General features: G+C 37.8%; 2 protein-coding genes across 3 annotated transcripts; one reads left to right on the plus strand and one right to left on the minus strand.

The window, feature by feature from the left end:
- Nucleotides 1-35: 35 nt before the first annotated feature.
- TRMT13 (tRNA methyltransferase 13 homolog) lies at nt 36-6,728 on the minus strand. 2 transcript variants are annotated; one of them, XM_042805021.1, is made up of 11 exons: nt 6,499-6,728; nt 6,085-6,131; nt 5,930-5,996; nt 5,028-5,090; nt 4,828-4,897; nt 4,283-4,389; nt 3,179-3,232; nt 2,810-2,882; nt 2,048-2,122; nt 736-1,150; nt 36-416 (listed from the first exon to the last, which is right to left on the minus strand). In XM_042805021.1, exons 1-11 carry the CDS (start codon nt 6,631-6,633, stop codon nt 221-223), a joined length of 1,302 nt encoding a protein of 433 aa, XP_042660955.1. In that variant the 5' UTR covers nt 6,634-6,728; the 3' UTR covers nt 36-220. The 2 variants fall into 2 exon arrangements, with proteins under 2 accessions (XP_042660955.1, XP_009965186.2); XM_009966884.3 differs by having other exon boundaries at nt 3,179-3,346; nt 6,499-6,725.
- Nucleotides 6,648-20,321, plus strand: SASS6 (SAS-6 centriolar assembly protein). Its single transcript, XM_033000412.2, has 16 exons — nt 6,648-6,791; nt 9,776-9,855; nt 10,955-11,059; nt 11,993-12,164; nt 13,124-13,201; nt 14,193-14,312; nt 14,417-14,608; nt 14,813-15,007; nt 15,389-15,478; nt 15,572-15,751; nt 16,370-16,451; nt 16,919-17,028; nt 17,894-18,016; nt 18,320-18,408; nt 18,886-18,977; nt 19,056-20,321. Exons 1-16 carry the CDS (start codon nt 6,771-6,773, stop codon nt 19,166-19,168), a joined length of 1,842 nt encoding a protein of 613 aa, XP_032856303.1. The 5' UTR covers nt 6,648-6,770; the 3' UTR covers nt 19,169-20,321.
- Nucleotides 20,322-20,396: the final 75 nt, after the last annotated feature.

Here is a 20,396-nt window from a genome sequence, read left to right on the forward strand (position 1 = left end):
GTATACTTCTTCCTAGCAAAGAGGCATACAACAGGTTTCAAGTATGCTTAGGGATTTTATTTTTCCACTGATGAGAAATGGTTTGCATGTTTGTGATTCCCAGTGAAACTGGCAACAGGAAAGACTAAAACAGGTCTTCTGTAAGCAATTAATTAACTTTTTAAAAAATCCAGGTAAATTTAATAGGTTTTTTCCCTACCAATTCCAAATCTATCTCCTGTCAAGTAGTTGGCTCTGGTATCAGAGATGGACTTGGGACAGCTGTCAACAAGACATTCTCCAAGGACACAGCAGACTCTGTATAATACTGTAATTCAGCCTTGTATCCTCGTTGTTGTAAATATTCAATCCGTCCATGGTCAATCAACAGTTTACAGAGGCAACCTATCTCCTTTCGTTCTTCAACAGTAAGTATCCTAGTTTCATAAAAAGGAGGAAAAGAACAAGCAACATCTGTGAGAAGAATAGTTTTGTTAATTAACATTAGTAGTTAAACTTACAAAAACTATTGAAATCACTAAGTTCATTTCAATTCAGGCAAGCATGACTGTTCAAATATTTTGAAACATATGTCCCTGAAAATTGTATTTTTAAAGTAGAATGTTCCTCTAAATTTAGTAATTAAAATGTTTCTGTAAAATTAGTCATTTTGAGGACCCAAAACTATTTCATATACCACTATACATAATTTTGCTTTTCTGCAGGAGTCCATTTGCTAGGAAAAAAATTACATACCCTTGTAAAGTATCAGAACCACTCTCTATCTTGCTGCATGTTTGCTCATGTTCTTCTGTGTCGTTAGTTTGATCTTCACTTTCTTCACTTGTAGGGGCTTTAGTTGTGGTTTCTCGCATGCCACAAGTGGCCCAGCTACTCATTCTCTGAAAATAATGAAATTCTACTGGTCCAAGTCCTACTGATTTAAAGAACTCTCTGCCTACATAATGTGTCCAGTCACACTTGTGATGGCAACACAGTGCAATAACAATTCCAGCTACAGGCTTACAGTCTTCTTCATTGCCTTCATTATCAGCAAAACTGTTAGAAGCCTCCTCTGTCTTATCAGTCTTAAGGCGTTTTGGTGCAGGCCCTTCATTTTCTCCATCACAGCAAGCTGTGTAACTTTCAACCAAGCATCTCAAAGCAAGATCTGGGAAAAAACAGATACATGAACACCCTGCCATTATTTACACAGGCTGTATCATGGTTGGGAACGTACTTCCCACAAAGAAGAATAAAAGTATACATCACAAACTAAGCCAGAAAGCAGTTTCAAGGATAACTAAAAATTACAAGTGTGCTTTGAAAACATGAAAACCCTAAATGCTAAGTGAGTATTATTAGACCTCTGGAGTTACTAAGGGCTTATCCTCTTGAATATTTGTTCTACACAAGTGCGTCTAAAACACTTTGGTTAACAAGCTGGCATAGTGTAGGAGGATCTCCTCCCTGTAAAACATGCAAGTATTTGCTCTAAAAGTTTGATATTTAGGACACAAACAATTTAGTATGTACAGGTACTTTTTAAATGCTTAACTGTGTCATCTTTGTAACATTACCTAAATAGGTGTCATATCTGAGATGTATTTCTCTACTTAGTAGACATATAACATTAGAAAAAGTGTATTAGTTTAAAATTATCAGGACAAAAACACATTCTTCTTATTTGTTTGCTTGGGATACATATTCAGACAGCCAATACAAATCTAGAAAGAAAAATATTTCAGAGTACAGGCTACAGTGATAAAAAAGAAAAAAAAAAGATAATTTCAACAATATACAAATACATGACCCATACCACCCACTATTATTTGTTCTACTATGTAAAAAACAAGAAAGGTTTTACTTCTGTCTAAAGTAGCCTTGCAACTATTATCCATTTACTATTCCACTGAAGTCAATAGGTATGTAGACTATAATCACTACATTCACGAACAAAGGGTTAAAGGGCAAGTAAAGCTTAAAGGGACAGTTTGGAAGATCAGCCCAGTCAGACTGTAAGATTTAATAGCCTAACATTCTCAGTTAACACACACATAATTCATACCTGTCGCAGCACCACACAAATGCTTCCCCATTCCTACCACTGGTAGTTTATTTTTCTTCAAAACAGGTACCTTGTCTGGAAGGGGGGAAAAAAAGGAAGATAAACACAGACACAATCCACAGCCATCCCAGAATCTCTACAGTTATAGTTGGGGCAATATTTTTTCTGGATAATATAATTTCAGCACACTTAAAGAAATAAATGTTAACTACTACTAAAAATATAGTGGTCTGTACATACAGTTATAAGCTATTAAAAGAAAAATTTATTTTTCTAAAACAAAATAAGAGAATTGGATGCTGTGGCTGAGAAGCATATTTAACCATTTCAGCCTTTCTATACTGCCTATGAAATGTAAACATAACATAAATGCATCTCCTGATGACCGGTGTTACCACAGATTCTCTAGTATTGATATGCATAGCAATGATATGCATGACTTGCTTCATTCTGCACACCTAAAACAAACCATTGAAAGGTGTTTAATCCTGCAAGTTCTAAAAAAACCCTCACAATGTTTTGTTATTTGATGTCCTATAAGTGTGTAAAAACCAGAAAATTTTAAATCTCCCTTTGATAAACATGTATGTGTATATATGTATATACACACAGCATTAACATGTCCAAGTAACCACTGAGAATAATCTTCAAAACCAAGTACATTTAAGCACTCTACATACAAGTTCATGACTTGAACTCCAGTTTTCAATATCTAAAATTAAGCCTCTATTTCAGAATTATGCAAGTGAAGAAGGAACTTACTTAAACATAAATGTTGAATATCAACTTGAAGCCTTTCAAATATAGACTCCTTCCTTTTATGTTTTCCATCCACCTGTGTAAACAGAACAAGATCATTAAGTAGGGTCAGTCACTAATTATAATTTTGCATCAGGTATTTATGCCAGAGTTTTGTCCTTCAAATCTGCACATTTCCAACACTATACACCAAGATTTTTTCCAAATAAATTTGCTACTAGCAAAATATGGAAAGTAGGCAATCACATTTCAAAAACTTCTACAATTTAAAGGCTTTATGTTCTTTTTGAAGATAAAAAGCAAATACTAACAGCTCCAGTGACAACAGTTTAAAAATTATACTCTTGCTAATGTGACAGTATCCTCTCTTACCTTGAATCTTGTAGTGGCCCTTTCCACAAGCAAAAACTGAACATTTTCAACATTCTGTAAGGCAACATCAACCCAGTGAGACAGCTTTCCTCGCCCAGCTCCAAACTCAACAAAACATCTTCCTGGACCAAGTAAATGTAAATTTTCCATGTTACCTAAAATAGAAGCCTACAAACATCAAAAGATTATTTATAAAGCAAGCAAATATACACACTGTGTGCCTGACAGAAAAAGGATTACTTCACCAAACTGCAGAAGACTTTTTCAAGTCCTCCCTTACCTGAGGAATTAGGGAAAAAGATCTTGTGCATACAGTGAAAAGGGATTCTAAGTTCTGGCTAGTCAGCATCACACAGCCCTTCTTCCACTGCTCACAAAACTCCACCAAGAAGTTTTTGGAATGGATTTTTGGGATCAAGTACACATTATAATATTCCTCTCTGCTGATTCACAAAGTAGCCATCTAAAATATGTGTACTGTTCTGGGTTTTCTGTGAAGCACTGGTGCTTGCAGAGCCGTCTCTCTCTGCTGCAGTTACACATTTTGTAATATATAGAAAAGGAAAGTAGAGCACAGGAACAAATATAGGAAACAGATATTTCTCACTTTTAAATTTTTGTTCCCAAAACTTTCCATTTTGTTATCACATGCAATCTATCTCCTTTAAAATTCCTGCTGTTCAATGTACATTAAAAAGGCTGAAGATGAACTCAGGATTTCCAATTCTTTTTATGCATCTGTTACACAACCAGGAAATCTAAAACCAGCTCTCGCAGAAAAAATTCCTTTTACTTCTTAGCAAATGCAACATTTTACCTTTTGTAGCTCAGATTTACTATGAGTTGACATAAAAATATGTAAGTAAAAATTCAGAACACCACACAATTCGTAATTTATTTTAGTATCCTAATGAACTTTTGTTACCAATACTTAACAAAGCAGCCATTCAAAAGTTACATATATGCTGTTATTTGAAGAGCATAGTTATCAGATTTCCTCTATATGAAGTGACTAACATTATGCACACACAGTCGCTTGAACTTACAGCAGCATAATTCCATGTTTAAAAATATCTATAGCTACGAGTAAAGCAGTGACCATACCTGTTGTTTCAAGTGTTTGAAAGCGGATTCCCCATTCTTTGGGTCATTTAAGGCTTCTTCTAAAGCCTGGTGGGACAGTATTTGTTCCTTAAGGGGAAGTTCCAGTCCTGCATGCAAATGCAAAACTTTTAGGTATAGGTTTCCAGTTTCCAAGAATTTCTGGTTCTGTAACACACATTACAATATTCAGACAAGAGCTCCATTTGTAGCACTCACATAATAGTCTGTGGAGAGCATAAATCTATCATCATATTTTTATAACAGAGCTGTATTGTTAGCTGTAGTGATACTTGAGTGGGAAACAAAAAATGCAAAAGGAATGGAAATTAGATATATTAACAAAAGATCAGTGTCATCACTCAATCTATTTTATTCTTCAAAGTAAAATTTAGCTATTGAAGGATTGCCTACATCTTGATGATAATTACTTCAGGTATGTTTAGTGCCAAATATCTCACATTTTCACAGATATCTAACAACAAAAATAACGAATATTTAATCAATTCAGTTTAAAACATTTGATTTTCAGTATTAAATAAGCTCACCATTACTTGCTTTTTTCAACTTAATAATTAAGTTCTCCAACTCTTCTTTGGATAGACAAGAGACAGGTACCTATTTAAGGAAAAACAAAGCACCACCCATAAATACAAGACCTTTTTATTTTTGGTAGTTTTTTTAGTCGTATGATAAATTGCAACGTGTTATGTAGGGACTGAACTTTAGAGCAGATAGATGTACTCACTGTTTTTTCCAGTATTTCTGCTACATCTTTTGAACCTGCATTAATATCTTGAACAAAGTAGACCTTTAAAAGTCAAAAGAACATAAATTTGATTCTGTTAATTACCTGAAAGCTAAAAGCTAAATTCTTCAGTGTTTTATCATAAGGTACGTAGGAACAGGAATCGACTACAAAAGAAGATATTCAAAGTATTTTTCTTCCTATAGTCTGATCCTGAATCCTCAGCAGAAATGACTGTTCTGAGACATTTTAACAGGACTGAACATGTTCATAAGAGTTAAGCTGTCAATGCTTACTAGACTGATTCCAGAGACCATTTTAAAGTTTCCCAGGTCATACTAAATGTGCAATACTGATAAGGCAGAAAGGCAGACAATAAGAAGCCATCTTCTGTTTTCTTGAAACAGCTGTTAAGACACACATCCTATTCCTTCCCTCGGCATCGCAACTGTCAGCCTAGCTTTCCATAATTCACTGCTCAGTTGAGTGAAGCAGGCAGTTGGCTAGGGAAGCTGACTGCCAGAAGCAGGAAAACACCTAGAACTTCCTTGGTAGTTTTGCTTTCCAAGGACAATCTCTCACCAAGCCTCTGAAACGAATGGCATTGAGTGTTCTTTGAGAACATTTTTGCAAAAAAAGAATTCAGCATTTTCATTTGTAACTAAGAGAACTGAAAAGTTGTACTGAAATACAGTGAGAGAGGACATAGAAGATGAGACTAGAATGTGAATTCTATTTCAGCAAGTACTCATTCAGCTTCCATACTGTCCTTACTGTAGTGCTTGCCAAGACTCTCGTCTTCCAGTTCACAGCTGCTGTCAGCAAATAAGTTCTCTGCAGAACTGTAACATTTAGAGTCTTAAATCTGAGAGGAGGTAGTGCTGAATTCACACTGCACTTACTGGCTTTGGCTTCTCTCTCGAATTACATTTTTTTAAATGCTTTTGTAGTTGGTCTTCATATACGGTGCTAAAATCCAAATGGAAAGAAAAGTGAGTAACATTGTTTATCACGTGAATTCTAACAAAGAATAGGAAAAGCATTTACATATACTTACTGTTTTGGATCAAGAGGGCATGGAATTCTTTTTCTGTTATTTTCTTCCTAGTTGTAAAAGAAAAAAATTAGACAACACTTTAGTACGTATTCTGTGTTACTGTTTCAGAAAAACTGTTGAGGGACACCTAAGTTTCATAAAACATCTATTCTCAGGTAGGTGAGTTAACCAGAATGGAGAAACTAAGGCAAGATTTTAATACTTAAACGGATCCTAGAAGAATAAACCTATGCTGCAATGGTAGTGTTACCGCTGCGGTGCACTAACGGCCTTAGCACTGCCAGGGCTCAAAGGAAAGCGCAGGCCGTGCCTCTCCTGGCCGTGCTGCGGGCCCAGCTCAGGCGGACATGCCGCCCCAGGCCCCCCGGCGCCGGAGAAGGGGGGCCTGCTGCTCCGCCCAGCGAGGCCCGGTACCTCCTGCTGCCCATGCTCTCCACAAAAGCGCCTCCCAGGAGCCGGGACCATCTTGCAGAAGCGCTTCTTCCTCTCCACGAAGTAGGCACACCGTCCCGGCACCGGACAGCCTCTGCCCGACTCGGGCGCCGCCATTTCTATCCCAGCACCCTCCGCGCGCGCCGCTTCGGCTCCATCTTGAGGCTCCTCCTCCGCGGGAGCCCGGCGCCAAACTCGAAGCGCAAGATGGCGGCGGAGAGGATGTTCAACCGGCCCGTGTGCGTGCAAGTGAGATGCCGGGACTGCGAGGAGAGGTGAGAAACTGGCTTGGTTTCCTCTTCAGCTGCGCGGAAGCTTTACTGAATCTTTTAGGAGGAAGTCTGCTGAGCGACAGGCTTTTTCTTATTTTTTATTTGTGTCTCGTGCCCTAATAGCTGCTGGGTAAGAGAGGACGTGCGCATGGTGAGCTGAGTAGCTGCCTGCGTTGTTCTTGCTTTAGGGCTGCCTGTGGTCACCCTGTGGGTTAGAGGGAAGGGTACTTGGTCTCAGCAAGGCTGGAGGTAGTTGGTGAGGGTGGCTGTGCGTCCCTTGCTAGGGGAGAGGGGGCGGAGAACATGCAGTGGCTTTACAGAGACGCTTTAGGGGTACGAGGGCAAAGGCGTCTCCCCTGTAGGCGCCGTGAAGGCCGGGATTTCTGCCGCGGCCCGGCGCGGGCGCTCGCAGCGCTGCGGGCCCTGCCGGCCCTGCCGCTGTTTGCGCGTCGCCCAGGCCGCAGCGGTTTCCCCGCGGGCAGGCCCTCCTCCTCTTCCTCCCCCTCTTCGCAGCCTGAAGCCAGCCATACCGCGCCCTCCTCCAGCATTTCGGCTCCCTCGTTACTGTTCCAACGGCCAGCCCACACATCCCTCCTGATGGGTTTCTGCCGAGGGATATGTGGATTTGGGCACACCTGTGTGCGTGTGCGCGTGGCTTAGCAGTGGTGTTTGGGAGAGTCCAGGAATAGTTTATGTGAAGTGTCTTCAGAATGCAGAGAACTTCAGTAATACAGGCCCAGACGGGATTAGACAGTGTGTACAGGTGTTAGGGCAACCCTGGTTTGCCGGTATTAGAAGTCACGGAAGAGTTAACGGCTGTGCGTGTATTTCGTAATGCAGGTAACTTCTCGGATTACCCAAGAAGAAGTAAATGAAGACAACGTAGCACTGTATAAATTATTATCAACAGTTTCACCGATCGTTAATAAATTTCAGCAGGCTTTTACAAAGGTTCTAGTTTCTGGGCAAAGTTTCAAAACTTCCGCCTTGCTATTTGAAACTTGGTGGATAACAAGCAACAAAATACCCAAGCTGGCTGAGCAGCTGTAATGATAACTGAAACTGTGGGGCTTTCATATATCTTAGTAGTCATCAGTGGGAACTTTCTCGATATATCTGCCTGAATTTTTGTTTTTGAAATGTCTTCTGATGCCTGTAATGTGGCAATGAACACATTAGAGAGTGTTTTCTTGATTTGTTACTCTCATCTTTTTGTATACAGGAGATTGAATGTTCGAGTGAATATTGAGCTACTGTCAATTTCTAATCCTGTTCATAAAAAGGTTTGTGGATTAGTTATATTTGTGTCACTCACTAGGTATTATCTGAATTTCATTGTATAAGAGGACAAGTAGGCAAAGGAAAAGCAAAACAGGATTTTAATATGTTTGTCACTTTACCGTATTTTATTTTTGATATAATTTCTTGAGTAATTTAGTTGGTTTGTTACGGTGGTTTTTCCTACCCTTTTTTAGCCTTCTTTTTTAGTTTGGCTGTTCCTGTGTCTTAGTAACTACTTGCAAATTGAAACTATTTGGAGTCCTTTGGGTGAACTCAAGTTAGAGTTTAAGAGCAGTCTTGCTTTAAATATACTCAACACTTATTGAAAAATGTAGAGGAGCCAAGTTCTCAACTAGCAAAAATGACACCTTGTATGTGGATGTAACATTTTGCTTTTTATTGATAAGTGTGTTTAGTTTTTGAATATTTGGAATTTATCCAGTGGGGGGAGGAAGGAAGTTGTATGCCTAATTTGTCACTTAAACTGTACACCCACCTACTGTGATGTTAAAATTGGTCATTAGTTGACTATAGTGTTATTGAGTAAAGATTTGTTTGTAAAGTAGTACAGTGGGTTTTTTGTAAGATCCTTCTAACTGTAAGGATGATAGTATTAAGTGTGAAGAAGCAGTTCAGGTAAGAACTGAGTACCAAGTTGCAGCCTGTGTCAGTAAGAGCCTGGAAATCCAGTTGGGTACTTCAGTGAGTGATCAGTCTAAAAAGATAACTTCATATGCTTGGATCAGCTAATGGGACATCAAACCAAGCAGGCATTCTTACCCTATTCAACAACCTGCCCTAGTTGGTTTGGGGTGGCATTAGTTGTAACATAACTAGGCTGCCCATGTAAATCCCAGGAGATGTTGATACATCTCTGACTGAGAGTTTTGTTAGTGTTCCTGGTATCTGAATTACTGAAATTTGTTTCAGTTCTGTATATGTACGTGTGCTGTGGTCACGCTTCAGCTATGTTGGAAGAGCTGTCAGGTTTCTCCTGCGTTTCTTTCCTCTGCTAGGGAATATTATATTCTTAACACAGATTTGAGCCTTGTTACAGAGAACAGGTGCTGGGGCCTAATATGCCAGGTGTTTTGCATAACCCCAGCCTTGTAATGAAAGACTAACTTTTGCAGAGAAGGCAGTTTTTCAAAAACTCCAGGGAACAAAGAAGTTTACTTTTGAGAGCTAAGCAGCATTATGAGCTTACTGGACTTCGGCTGTATCCATTTTATGTTTGCTTTGAGAAGCTTTGCATTCAAATATATAAACTCTTCAGAAAGTGGTTTCTTAAACTTTCAGGAGCAATATGCTCTGAAAAACTTCCAGTTATGGGAATTACGTGTTTGTGATTAGTTACAGCTAGTTCTACACTATTTCATCATGGAGGAAAAATAGCAGATAGTTCTCTTTCTGTAAAATGATGAAGATGCACTGAATTTTGAAACCTTCACTGATCAAAGTTGAAAGTTTTTTCTTGGTTTATTTTTGTGAGAAAGTTTTCCTGTTTTTTTTATGCTGTAATATTTGAACTTGTGTGAAACATTAATGTTTTTAACTCCCGGAATTAGTTTCCCCAATTCTGTCTTATTTTTGGTTGAATAGTAAAAACATTAAATACTGCTTACAGTATTGGTTTACAATATGTAAACAATTCTACAGGGTGGTTTATAGTATTTTAAATCATATTTAAATGTCTGTCTTTTCAGGATTTAGCTGTTCGATTGACTGATGATACTGATCCTTTTTTCCTTTATAACCTTGTCATATCTGAGGAAGATTTTCAAAGGTAAATGAAATTATGTTTTGTCTGTGAAACATTTCAAAATGACAAGAAAGAATGAAGGAATATTTTTAGCTTAGAATGGCCTATCTTAGAATTTAGGGTTTGGCGTTTTATACTTGTGGCCTTTTGTCAGTATTTTGGTGGTATTGTTCTCTTTGACCAGATGGTAAAAGAGCCAAGTACCAGGTCAGTGATTGACTCAAGATGATACAGATGAATGACAGAATCCTGCTGTTTAGTTCCCTGCATAGTTACAGTACCACAGTTTATATTACTACTTGCATCATCTGTTTATTGTAACTACTTGCTATAAACTATTGTATGTGTGTGAACTACTTCAAGAAATAATTGCAAGAGCCAAGTGTTTGCATGGACATGGATTCACAGACCCAAGCCTTTAAAGGTCTTACGGGTTTTTTTCATACTAAATGTACTGTTGGGTCTCATTTTACTTTACTTGCTCAGCATTTGATCGTGAAATTTGAGCACCAGGCATGAACAGTTCAGTTTTCTGCTTTTTTGTTCAGTGTGGTGGTTTTGTTTTTTTGTTCTTTCTTTGCTTTTTTGAGAGAGATGTGATCAGTGTGTGGCTCAAAAGGCAATAGTGTTTGTAAAACAGATGTGCAGAAGTGGTGTTTTGTTATCCAAGGTATGGCTTTGTGCATACAATGTTGAATATCTGTTTCTGAGTTTACTGCATCTATGGTGAAGGTGGGAATTAAATAAAGAAATGGGCAGATTGATAATGGTTGCACCTCCCTTCATTGTCCTTTGCTTCTTCCATGTGCCCCTATCCAGTAACTGTACCACTCTGTGCTGTAAGGAAGACATCTACTCAAAGGAGCACATATGTTGTGCCACAGTAACTTTTTTTTTTTATTAGTGCAGCCCATTTGCAAGAACTTGAAATCAAAAGTATTCTCTGGCCTTTATTATCTAAGACATGATCGCATTTCTTCTATGTTCAGGATTGAAAATAACATGCTAGCCAACTTTAATGACATGATCAGAATTAGTTCTTTCTACTAGTGTAAACAAAATATAGGAAATAAATTATGCTTGTATGTATTGTTAATTTTTTTTCCCCAATCTGTTTATGTAGTTTAAAATCCCAACAAGGTCTCTTGGTAGACTTCTCTGCTTTTCCACAAAAATTTATAGATCTGCTTCAGCAATGCATTCAGGAACAGAACAAAGATATTCCAAGGTAGGTAACAAGTAAGTGCCGTATTACTCTGTGTGTATATGTTGAATCCTTAAAAATCTTGTCAGCCACTCTGAGAAGTCAGTTGAACAGGGATGATTTAACCTTTCCCTGGATGCATCTGAATATCAGCGGGGGCTGTTACTGACAACACCTAAGTCTTGGGAGGATTGAGCAGTGGAATTGATGTCTAGTAATAGTTTCCCCATCTGAGTTGAAGCTGGCAAGCTTTCCTGGCTGGCAGATGTGTAAGGATGCAGCACTGCTCCTTTTTTTTTTTTTTCCCCTAACAGTTTAATGCTAGAGAGCTAATCTGAATTTGATGTAAATCATTCTGTTTCACAGGAGAAGGCAAAGTTAAAAGGCATTTTGACAAAGATTTATTTTTCTTTCATTTCAGTGTTCTGATATTAAGGTGTGGGGGGGGAGACCCGAGGTCCGCTCTTCCCTGTAGTGGCTTTTTCATAGGTTATTTTTGTTTGTGTGGGTATCGAGGAAAGCCCTGTCCAGAGTATCTAGCTCCCCTCCAGTAGTCAGGCCTTTTCCTCAAGTATGTACTTGGAGCTATGAATTTTATTGGGTTGTAGGATATCTAGAATACAGGAATCTGTTTTCCTTTTGAATTTGGGTGCAAAGGCCTTACTTGGTGTTGGGCTTCTAAGTCTCATATGGGCTTCTGAAAATTTTACAGATGAACAAACTGATTAGTTTTGTACATTTCTTATTGTAAGGTGCAAGCATTTCAGTTGATATTTGTTTGTAGTATTACCTACAACATAGGGATTGAATTTCATAGTCCTTTTTCAAACAAAAACTGGATAGCCTTTTATTGCAGATGTAAAAATATATTTTATGTGAAAATAGCTTATAGGATCTACAGGTAGTTTCAGGAAAAGAAATAGGCTAAACATTTTATTATTTTTGATTTTTCCCTAGGTTTTTGCTGCAGTTAGTTTCTTCAGCATCTGTTCTAGATCACACACCTGTGTCCTTAAATGTAGTGGAGACTAACCCTTTTAAACATCTTACCCACCTGTCTCTCAAATTCCTACCAGGAAATGATGCAGAAGTAAAGAAGTTTTTAGCCAGCTGTTTGAAATGCCTTAAGGTAAATTGAAGGCTTGTCATAGCTGCAACTAGGCCTTGATGCTCTGTGTACTTAAGCATTTTTTTCAGTCTTAATACTTCAAAAGAATGTACCAAATTGTATGCTTTTTTTTTTGTTTGTTATGTTTTAGCTCATACATGTCATTGCATACAGTTATTTGGGTGCATGTTTTAAAATTAAATTGTTACTGTCACTCTAGCAATGAAAATAATACATGTATGTTCAACCAAGTGCTATAATTTGAACTGGCAGAAAATCAGGTGTTTTAGACATGCAGCAGTGCATGTAGTACGCAGCTGTTGAATGCTTCTGAATGTCTCAGTGTCTCATGCTCCATATGAAGCCCTGTGCTGATCGCCAGATGAACTGCAAAAATAAAATACTGTAAATTTTCAGTCTCTTTGGCAGTTGGGTTTAGGAAAACATGTGTGTATATGATTCTAAGGATTTATAGACTTCAAAGGACTAGTAGCTATCAATAGCAAATTAAAACTGTAATGTTGACACAGTTGGTAGCATGCAAGGTTTTATTTAATGAGAAATTAACAGTCTCATAGTTTGACTGTTGTCTGGTTTAGTTTCATAGCCTGGGATTTGTGTCTCCTATTGTGCTGTCATGTTTATAGCCAGCTAATAAGCCATTTTAATAACATAAATTTACGGTATTTCAGTTGATTTATTGTTAATGCAACTCCTTTGTAAAGAAGTTTTTATGATAAGATACTGTTTCCTGATAGAAACTTCATAAGAATTTAAGTCAGGGTTTTTACTTTGTGAGATAATGCCTTTTCTTTTATTTATTATATCTTACTCAATATGAAGTTTATTTAGTAAGATGATTTTTCCACATATATAACGGGTATGTGGTTGCTTAGGCAGGGTATGCTGATAAAATGTAAGCTAAATACTACTTGTATTTTGGGGGTTAAGGATTTCACCTGATGTCAATTTGCTCATAGGACGACAAAATGATGTTGGAAGAAAAGCTTAAGAAAACTGAAGAGGATCTTACCAGACAACTGAGCTACAGTCAACAAGTAATGTAAATTTTTAACTTCCTGGTTTTAAATTGTACTTTTTTTAATCTGTGGAAAATGTATCTTCTTGTGGGCTGGTTGTTTGGCCACTGCCTAGGCAAGATAACTGACTTGAGAGTGAGTGAAAAGAAGAAAAGTAGTCTAGGGTAGTTTTTCTTAAGAATGAGTAAAGCATGCAACTGAAGAATAAAATTTAGTTCTTACAGTACTAAATCAGAATTTTACTTTGTTTTGTACAGAGGTCTGTATATGCACATACGAATTATGTAGTAAATAGGTGGTAGTGTGAAGATAAATAATATACTCTACATAGTCCGCAAATGGTTGGAAATCCTTATATTTGGAAAAATTGTGAAACCATGATAAAGCAGAAGTCTTGGACTTCATCTTACTCTAGTACTTTATTGGGCTGACTACAAAAATCACAATGCCTTTGCATTTGTTTTTCAGGTGGATTAATTGCGTCAAATTCTAGAATTATCAGGGTGACTTTTTTGACTTGTGAAACAGAAAAGTTCCACTAAAACTCCTGTTATGGAGCTTTTTTGGAACAAAATACTTGTTTACCTCATCTTTGCAGTTTTATCTGGAGTTACTGGAATATGTTTGCTGAATTGGAATGCAGAATTACAAATCCAAAAGAGGAAACTTTGCTGACGAACTTTGTATTTCCCCCCCCCCCGCACTAGAGCACTTTGTGTTACAAGGGTAGGGAACATAATCAGGCTGTTTTTTCACTCTTAAAGAGTGGTTGGAGGAAAATACAATTGGAAATGAAGATGATTTGATCCAGTGTCAGAAAGGTGCTCTCTAGCTTCTCTGTGCCTTACTTTCCTGTTTACAGAATGAACATATATTTTGACATCTGGTGCTGAAATTTATTTTTCTTAACAATTCTATGTTCTTTTTAAGAAGTAACAATAGAGAATCATTCAGTATTGACTGAAATGCATACATTTTTAAAACTATGTGCTTTGTTAAACTTAAACAGAGTTTGTCAGAGAAGAGCCGAGAACTGGACAAACTAAAAAATGAATGGACATCATACACGACAGCTCTAAATAACAAACACACACAGGAGCTGACAAATGAAAAGGAAAGATCTCTCCAGGTATGAAAACAGAAAAAAATTAGCAATATTTTTATATGTGAACAGTTTCTTGGCTTAATTTTAAGATTCATTGAATAACTACTTAGTTTCTTTGCTTGTCATAGGCCCAAGCTCAGTACCAACAACAGCATGAACAACAGAAAAGGGAATTAGAAAATTCGCATCAGAAAAGTATTCAACAGTTGCAGAACAGACTGTCAGAACTTGAGGTCATCAATAAAGATCTGACGGAAAGGAAATACAAAGGAGACTCCACAGTCAGAGAACTGAAAGCAAAGCTTTCTGGAATAGAAGATGTATGGCTTATTATTTTCCATAACAACGCTTGCTATTTTTCGAGCATTAACACTGTCTGCTTGTGCACATAATAGAAAATATAGCATATTAAGCTTGTTCAGCTCCTCTTCATTCCACATTATGCTTACTATTTAGATATATCAGTTTAAATTACTGTTAACAGTTTTTCTTAAATAAAATAAAATTCCTTCCCAACATTCTAGGAATGTCAAAGAGCAAAGCAGGAGGTGCTGTCACTGCGTCGGGAGAACACTACTCTGGATGCTGAATGTCATGAAAAAGAGAAACTCATTAATCAACTGCAGACACGGGTTGCTGTTCTGGAGCAGGAGATCAAAGATAAAGATCAGCTAGTTATTAGAACAAAAGAAGTATTAGATGCGACACAAGAACAAAAGGTTCCCTCAAGTTTCAAAATAATTGTCTCTAAAGCTCTGTAGAACCTTCTTAATTGCAGTCTCTATAGATTAGCAGCTGAGCAGTTTTTCTGAAGACAGCAAGTAAGCTTTCAAATGTAGTTAAACATTCTAAACTATGGCATCAAAAGTATGCTGGGTTCAGTTTTACAAAGGTCGCTACTGCTTTAATACTGTGACACTAGAGTCAGTGGTACTTCTTGTCAACAAATGGATTCAATGAAATACTGTAATTTGACTGAAAAGCAAGGACTGAATTTCTTGTGAAGATTAGTTCACAAAGAATTATTGAGGTTCTACTTGAAGTCATAAGTGATGTCTATCATGTATCTTTATTATGATATTTGTAATATTCCTTTAAAGGCCATACTGGAAGAGAGTACAGAGAAAAAACAAAGTCATATTGAAAAACTGGAGACAACAATTAAGTCACTGTCAGCTGAACTTCTTAAGGTTTGTTTAAACATGCCATTATCCTTATGAAATGTCTTCCTTATTTTTAGGTTTTGTTTATTTTGACAATACCGGATTTATTGTTCTTAATAGGCTAATGAAATTATCAAGAAGTTACAAGGAGATTTGAAAACTCTAATGAGTAAACTAAAGTTGAAAAATACAGTAACAATTCAACAGGAAAAACTGTTGGCAGAAAAAGAAGAGAGACTTCAAAAAGAACAGAGGGAATTGCAGGAGATGGGACAATCTCTTCGAATGAAAGAGCAGGAGGTATTGTGATAAGTTAACCCTCTGTCCGGTAAATGCTATTTTCTGTAGTGTGTTGGGTTTTATGTTTTTTGTCTTATTTACAGTAATTAAGGTCTTAAATCTTTCTGTGGAATAGAATGTACTCCTTTGCTTAGTTAACACGTTTAAATAAACGTGTCATCAACTCTTTATTTTTTTCATGTAAACTGGTGTAAGGGCCATCCATCCATATGGAAGAAAACTAAAATTGTATTAAGAGCACAAAGCAATATAATGGATGAATCAACATGCTTTAGGGGGCTTATTCATATGAAAGTCAGTGAAGGAGGCAAGAACAGGAACGGAGTGAGCTTTTTCATCCATTAAGTGTATTTCCCTGCTTAAGAATCCTTACATGATTTAATCACAGGAAAATTCAGGTCAGAAAGGTTTCTGGCTGTTATCTTGTTGAAAGCCCAGCTGAAAGTAGGGCTTACTTTAGAAGAATTATCATACTGCTTTTGTAAACAACTGAGTTCAGACTTAACTAAATAATTTTAGAGTAACTTCATCGATCCTTTTGACTTATTTTTTTCTTCAGATTGTAATTAGTAGTAGCTCCCAATGGTGGTGGTATTATTATTATGGGGACTATTGCAGGTTTGCAAGCTACAAGAACAGCTTGAAACTACAATGCAAAAACTAGAAGAAAGTAAGCAGTTACTGAAAACCAATGAAAATGGTAGGTTTATACAGTTTAATTTCTCCCTCTGTAAAAATGACAGTGATTTAGGTGCTGCTGAAAACTAATGGAAGCAATGATAGTGCTTTACCTGTGTTCTTTTTTTGTAAAGAGCTGTTGTTATTGTCGTTGGGAAATAAGCTTCTGTCTGTAGTGGGTATGCAACAACCTAGAGCTGCAAGTAGAGAAGACTTCCTTTGCAGTTGGTGCTTGAGGTTGCTTGGGGTAGTGTGGGTGTGGGAGGCTACCTAGAGGAAGGAACAGAATGGCACGTAGGGGCAGAGGAAGGCTGAACAAAAAGGCTTTCGTAAGACTAGGAGAGACGTTCATGAGACTTCCTCAAGACATCAAGGAAGAAAAATAGCCCCCCAGGCTGTCCCTTTTCTTTGAAGAAGGGCTACTGCTATTTTAAACAGCTTGTAAGAGGTAGGAAGTGAGCTCGACCTTTTTTTTTTTACTCTCTCCAGTAATCACATGGTTAAACAAACAGCTGAATGAAATTCAGATGGCAAAGAAGCTAGAGACTTCGGCCGGTACGCAGGGTGGCGTTCGGACTGCCCTTTCCCCTCATGGCATGGTAAGATACGACTACAAATAACATGGTTACCATGTAGTCATCATTTCCTGAAATGTATGGCCTTAAAAAGAGAGGGGGGCAGGGGGGAGTGCCTTGATCTTCTGTGGGCCCTATAGTTTGGGGTGGGTGGGTATTTTTTGTTTGCTTCATTAAAATTTTTAATAACATAATACCTTGTTGGGTGCTACCTGATGCCCTGGCCTCCTAAGTGAGAATTTTCTAAGTTCTCAGTCACTAAAAGACAGAATACGATGCAAAATGAGCTTGGCAAAGATGAAGTGCAGGGTAAAGGGCAAAAAAAGAGAAGGCATTTTTATGTTGTGAGGTTAATTTACCTACTAATTACCTTTGTATAGGTTGAAAAAGTGTACTATTTGAATAATCTTATTAGTGTTATTTAGAAACATGAAAATAAGGAATTAAGGGATAAGAAACATTACCTACCACCCTTGTTGAATACCATGGCTTATTGGTTCTTACTCGTTGTTGTCCCTGTGTGTACAGGTGCCTGTTGTCACCTTGCAATTAATGAGCTGCTTACTCAGCAATGGAAGGGCATGGTCATGCAAAGAGGTCTCTGGTTTATAGCTAGATACATTTAAGAATCAGTTACGGGGTGTGTAGCTGCTTACCAGCCTATAAGCTGAGAGTGCTCAACTTGCCTAACTAACTCTTAAAAAGTTACAAGTTTTCCCTAAGAATGTGAATCTTGGAAAAGCAATGTTTTCTCCCCATCAGGAAGACTGAAATGAGCGTTGGCTTTGTAATTGTGCTTACTTGTTAGTCTTGGAATTTTGAATCTCTACAAACAATCACTTCAAGAATTGATTTTCTCCTTTATGGACATATTCTATTTCTCTTACAGCCTGACCGACCATCGTTTCCCAGCTCAGGAATCAGCCATCCCATTTCCCCTCTGTATGCCTTCCAGAACTTGCCAGAACCAGCACACAACAAAAACGTCAATTCGCAGTGTCCAGTACCAAAGGCAGGCACTTTGATTTTTCTGTTTGGTTAAGAATATGATAACGTAAACTAGCAAAGCGTGATGTTTTGAATATTTCCCGAAGTGCATAAATAGTTACTGTACATCCTAGTACTCTTAAACTCCCTCTCATGAACATCATCACTACTAGTAATAGCCAATTCTTGGTTTTAGTTTGCTTATTCTTGAGATCTTTGGTGCACAGAAGTGCTGTGCAAGGTACAGAAACATTAATCCCTGAACTGTTCACTCTGAATACACCGGCTGCTGGAGCAGCTCTAACCCCCAACTCTTACGTTTCTGCAGATTCAGTTTAACATGCAGCTGTCTAAAATGAATCGATGTTCTGATGTTCAGACAGTGACTGCAACTAGTCATCCAGCAAATAAAGAGAAGTAAGTGTCATCTGTTGCATTTTTAGTGTGTTGGGTTTATTTTAAAATTGCTATTTTTATAAAGTCATTTGTCTTCTATGTGTGCCTGGAACTGAGCAAAACTTCGCCAGTTCCAGGCCAGTTCTGAGGTCTGCCTTTCTGCATCAGTCTGTTCATGAATGTTAAGTTGGGGCAGACTTAACTGATCACTCAGCGTGGTTTGGAGATAACAAAGGACGAGCCCTGCTTTCAGGTCCAAAAGCGCATTGTCCCTCCTGGTGACAGCTCCAAGGCTGTCAGGTGATGGGTCAGTCACGAACAGTCTAGAACTAGGTTTTGAAACTACTCAGTGACAGTTTACCTTTAAATCACAAAGTTCATAGGAAAGCAGTAGTTGTACTTGAAGTTAATACTTTTCTGAACGAGTCTGTATCTATACTTGTTGTTAATGCACTGCTAGCTAACTACTCTTGTTATAATTAGTCTTTTTATTTCTAGTGGTGATAATTTGGGCCTGGAATCAAAGTATTTCAAGAAGAAAGATGACAGCATTCCTTTACGAGGGCTTAGTCAAAATACACTTAACTCAGGTATGTGTGGAAACAGTAACACAAGACCTTATTTGAAATGTACTTAAAAGGCAATACTACTTATGGTTCTATGAACAGTATCTTGTTTCTGCTGTTCTACAGAGTACCTGAAACCCTACTTAGCAACAGCAGCCCAGCTGCCACCCAAAGCTGCAGTAACACCAGCCTCAGCTTATTTTCCTGGACAGTAGGCAGGATTCTTAAAGTAAGAGTCCTCTTTCAACCATTCGGGGGATTTTGGGATGTCCTGTATTAATGAGTAAAGTATCAACGTGAATTGATACAGTTTTGTAAGTCTGAATCTGTTTTGTTTGAGAAAGCTATCTTGGCTGACTTGGATGTATTTTCATGGTACTTGAGCCCAGTCAGAAAAGAGGGAGCTTTAAGCGGCCTTGGTGGGAGCAGCACTGTAGTTAAGCCACTGGGGCTGCGCAGAATTTTCTCTTGGTGTATTGGAGAGCCCGTTGTCTTCCTAAAAACCCACCAAAGCGCACTGACTTTTTTATTGTAGGAACTGGTAAGCGTGGCTCTAACAGATGACACATATGCTCTGGCATTCCCTGAGAGAAGGTTTTGCTAGGAATACTTTTCTTGACTCCTTGCAGATAAAGGATGGTGCAGATAGAAAGCACAGGGGAACCGGGTGATGCTCAGTTTTAGGGAGTCAAGCTTGTAAGTTGGCATGGCTGCCTGACTGATCTTCACAGACAGTTTTAATTTTAAAGACTCGCTTAATTTTGGAACCAGGTTACTTGAATTGCACATAGACTTACAGATAATCTAAATAAAGATATAAAATTATTTCACTGAAGGTATAAAATTAAAAGTTTTTAAAAAATTCTCACTCTTGGTTCCCCTAACTTATCTGTGAATCTGCCAGTATTATTTTCCACAGGTCACCATGCACAAAACGTAAGGTGATGTATCTGAACAGGTAATTGACAGTATCCCAACATCCAAAAGCTACTTTATTTTTACTAAATCCTCCTTTACAACTGTGCAAGTGTACAGAAATTTAAGATACTCCAAGTTTAGGGTTGATGGAGTCAATTCAGCTTGTTCTACAACCTGGGTTCAAATGCTAGAATTGCATAACAGGTTCATTCCAGGCCATCTTTTAGCAGGTGAAGTATTTGTAACATGTAAAATACACTTGTAAAATTACTATTTACATACTTTAATTGTTAAGGATATTTTGTACCTTTTACCGTGGTTATTTAAGTGGTTTGTTTTGCAGTACAAAATGTGTATATTTGTTTATAAATCAGTGCCATGGGAATGTAAATTCACGTGTTTGGGCGTTTGTAAGTTTCAATGAAAATATTAAATGGTTTTTATCAAAAACTCTGGTTAGTAATGTTGTAAGAGTACTAACCCACCCTCTCCACTCGACTGAGATTCCAAGATGAGGTAAGTGCA

The sequence above is a fragment of the Tyto alba genome, unplaced genomic scaffold, assembly GCF_018691265.1.
Source record: "Tyto alba isolate M040663 unplaced genomic scaffold, T.alba_DEE_v4.0 Super-Scaffold_1000006, whole genome shotgun sequence".
In the NCBI taxonomy this organism is placed as follows: domain Eukaryota; kingdom Metazoa; phylum Chordata; class Aves; order Strigiformes; family Tytonidae; genus Tyto; species Tyto alba.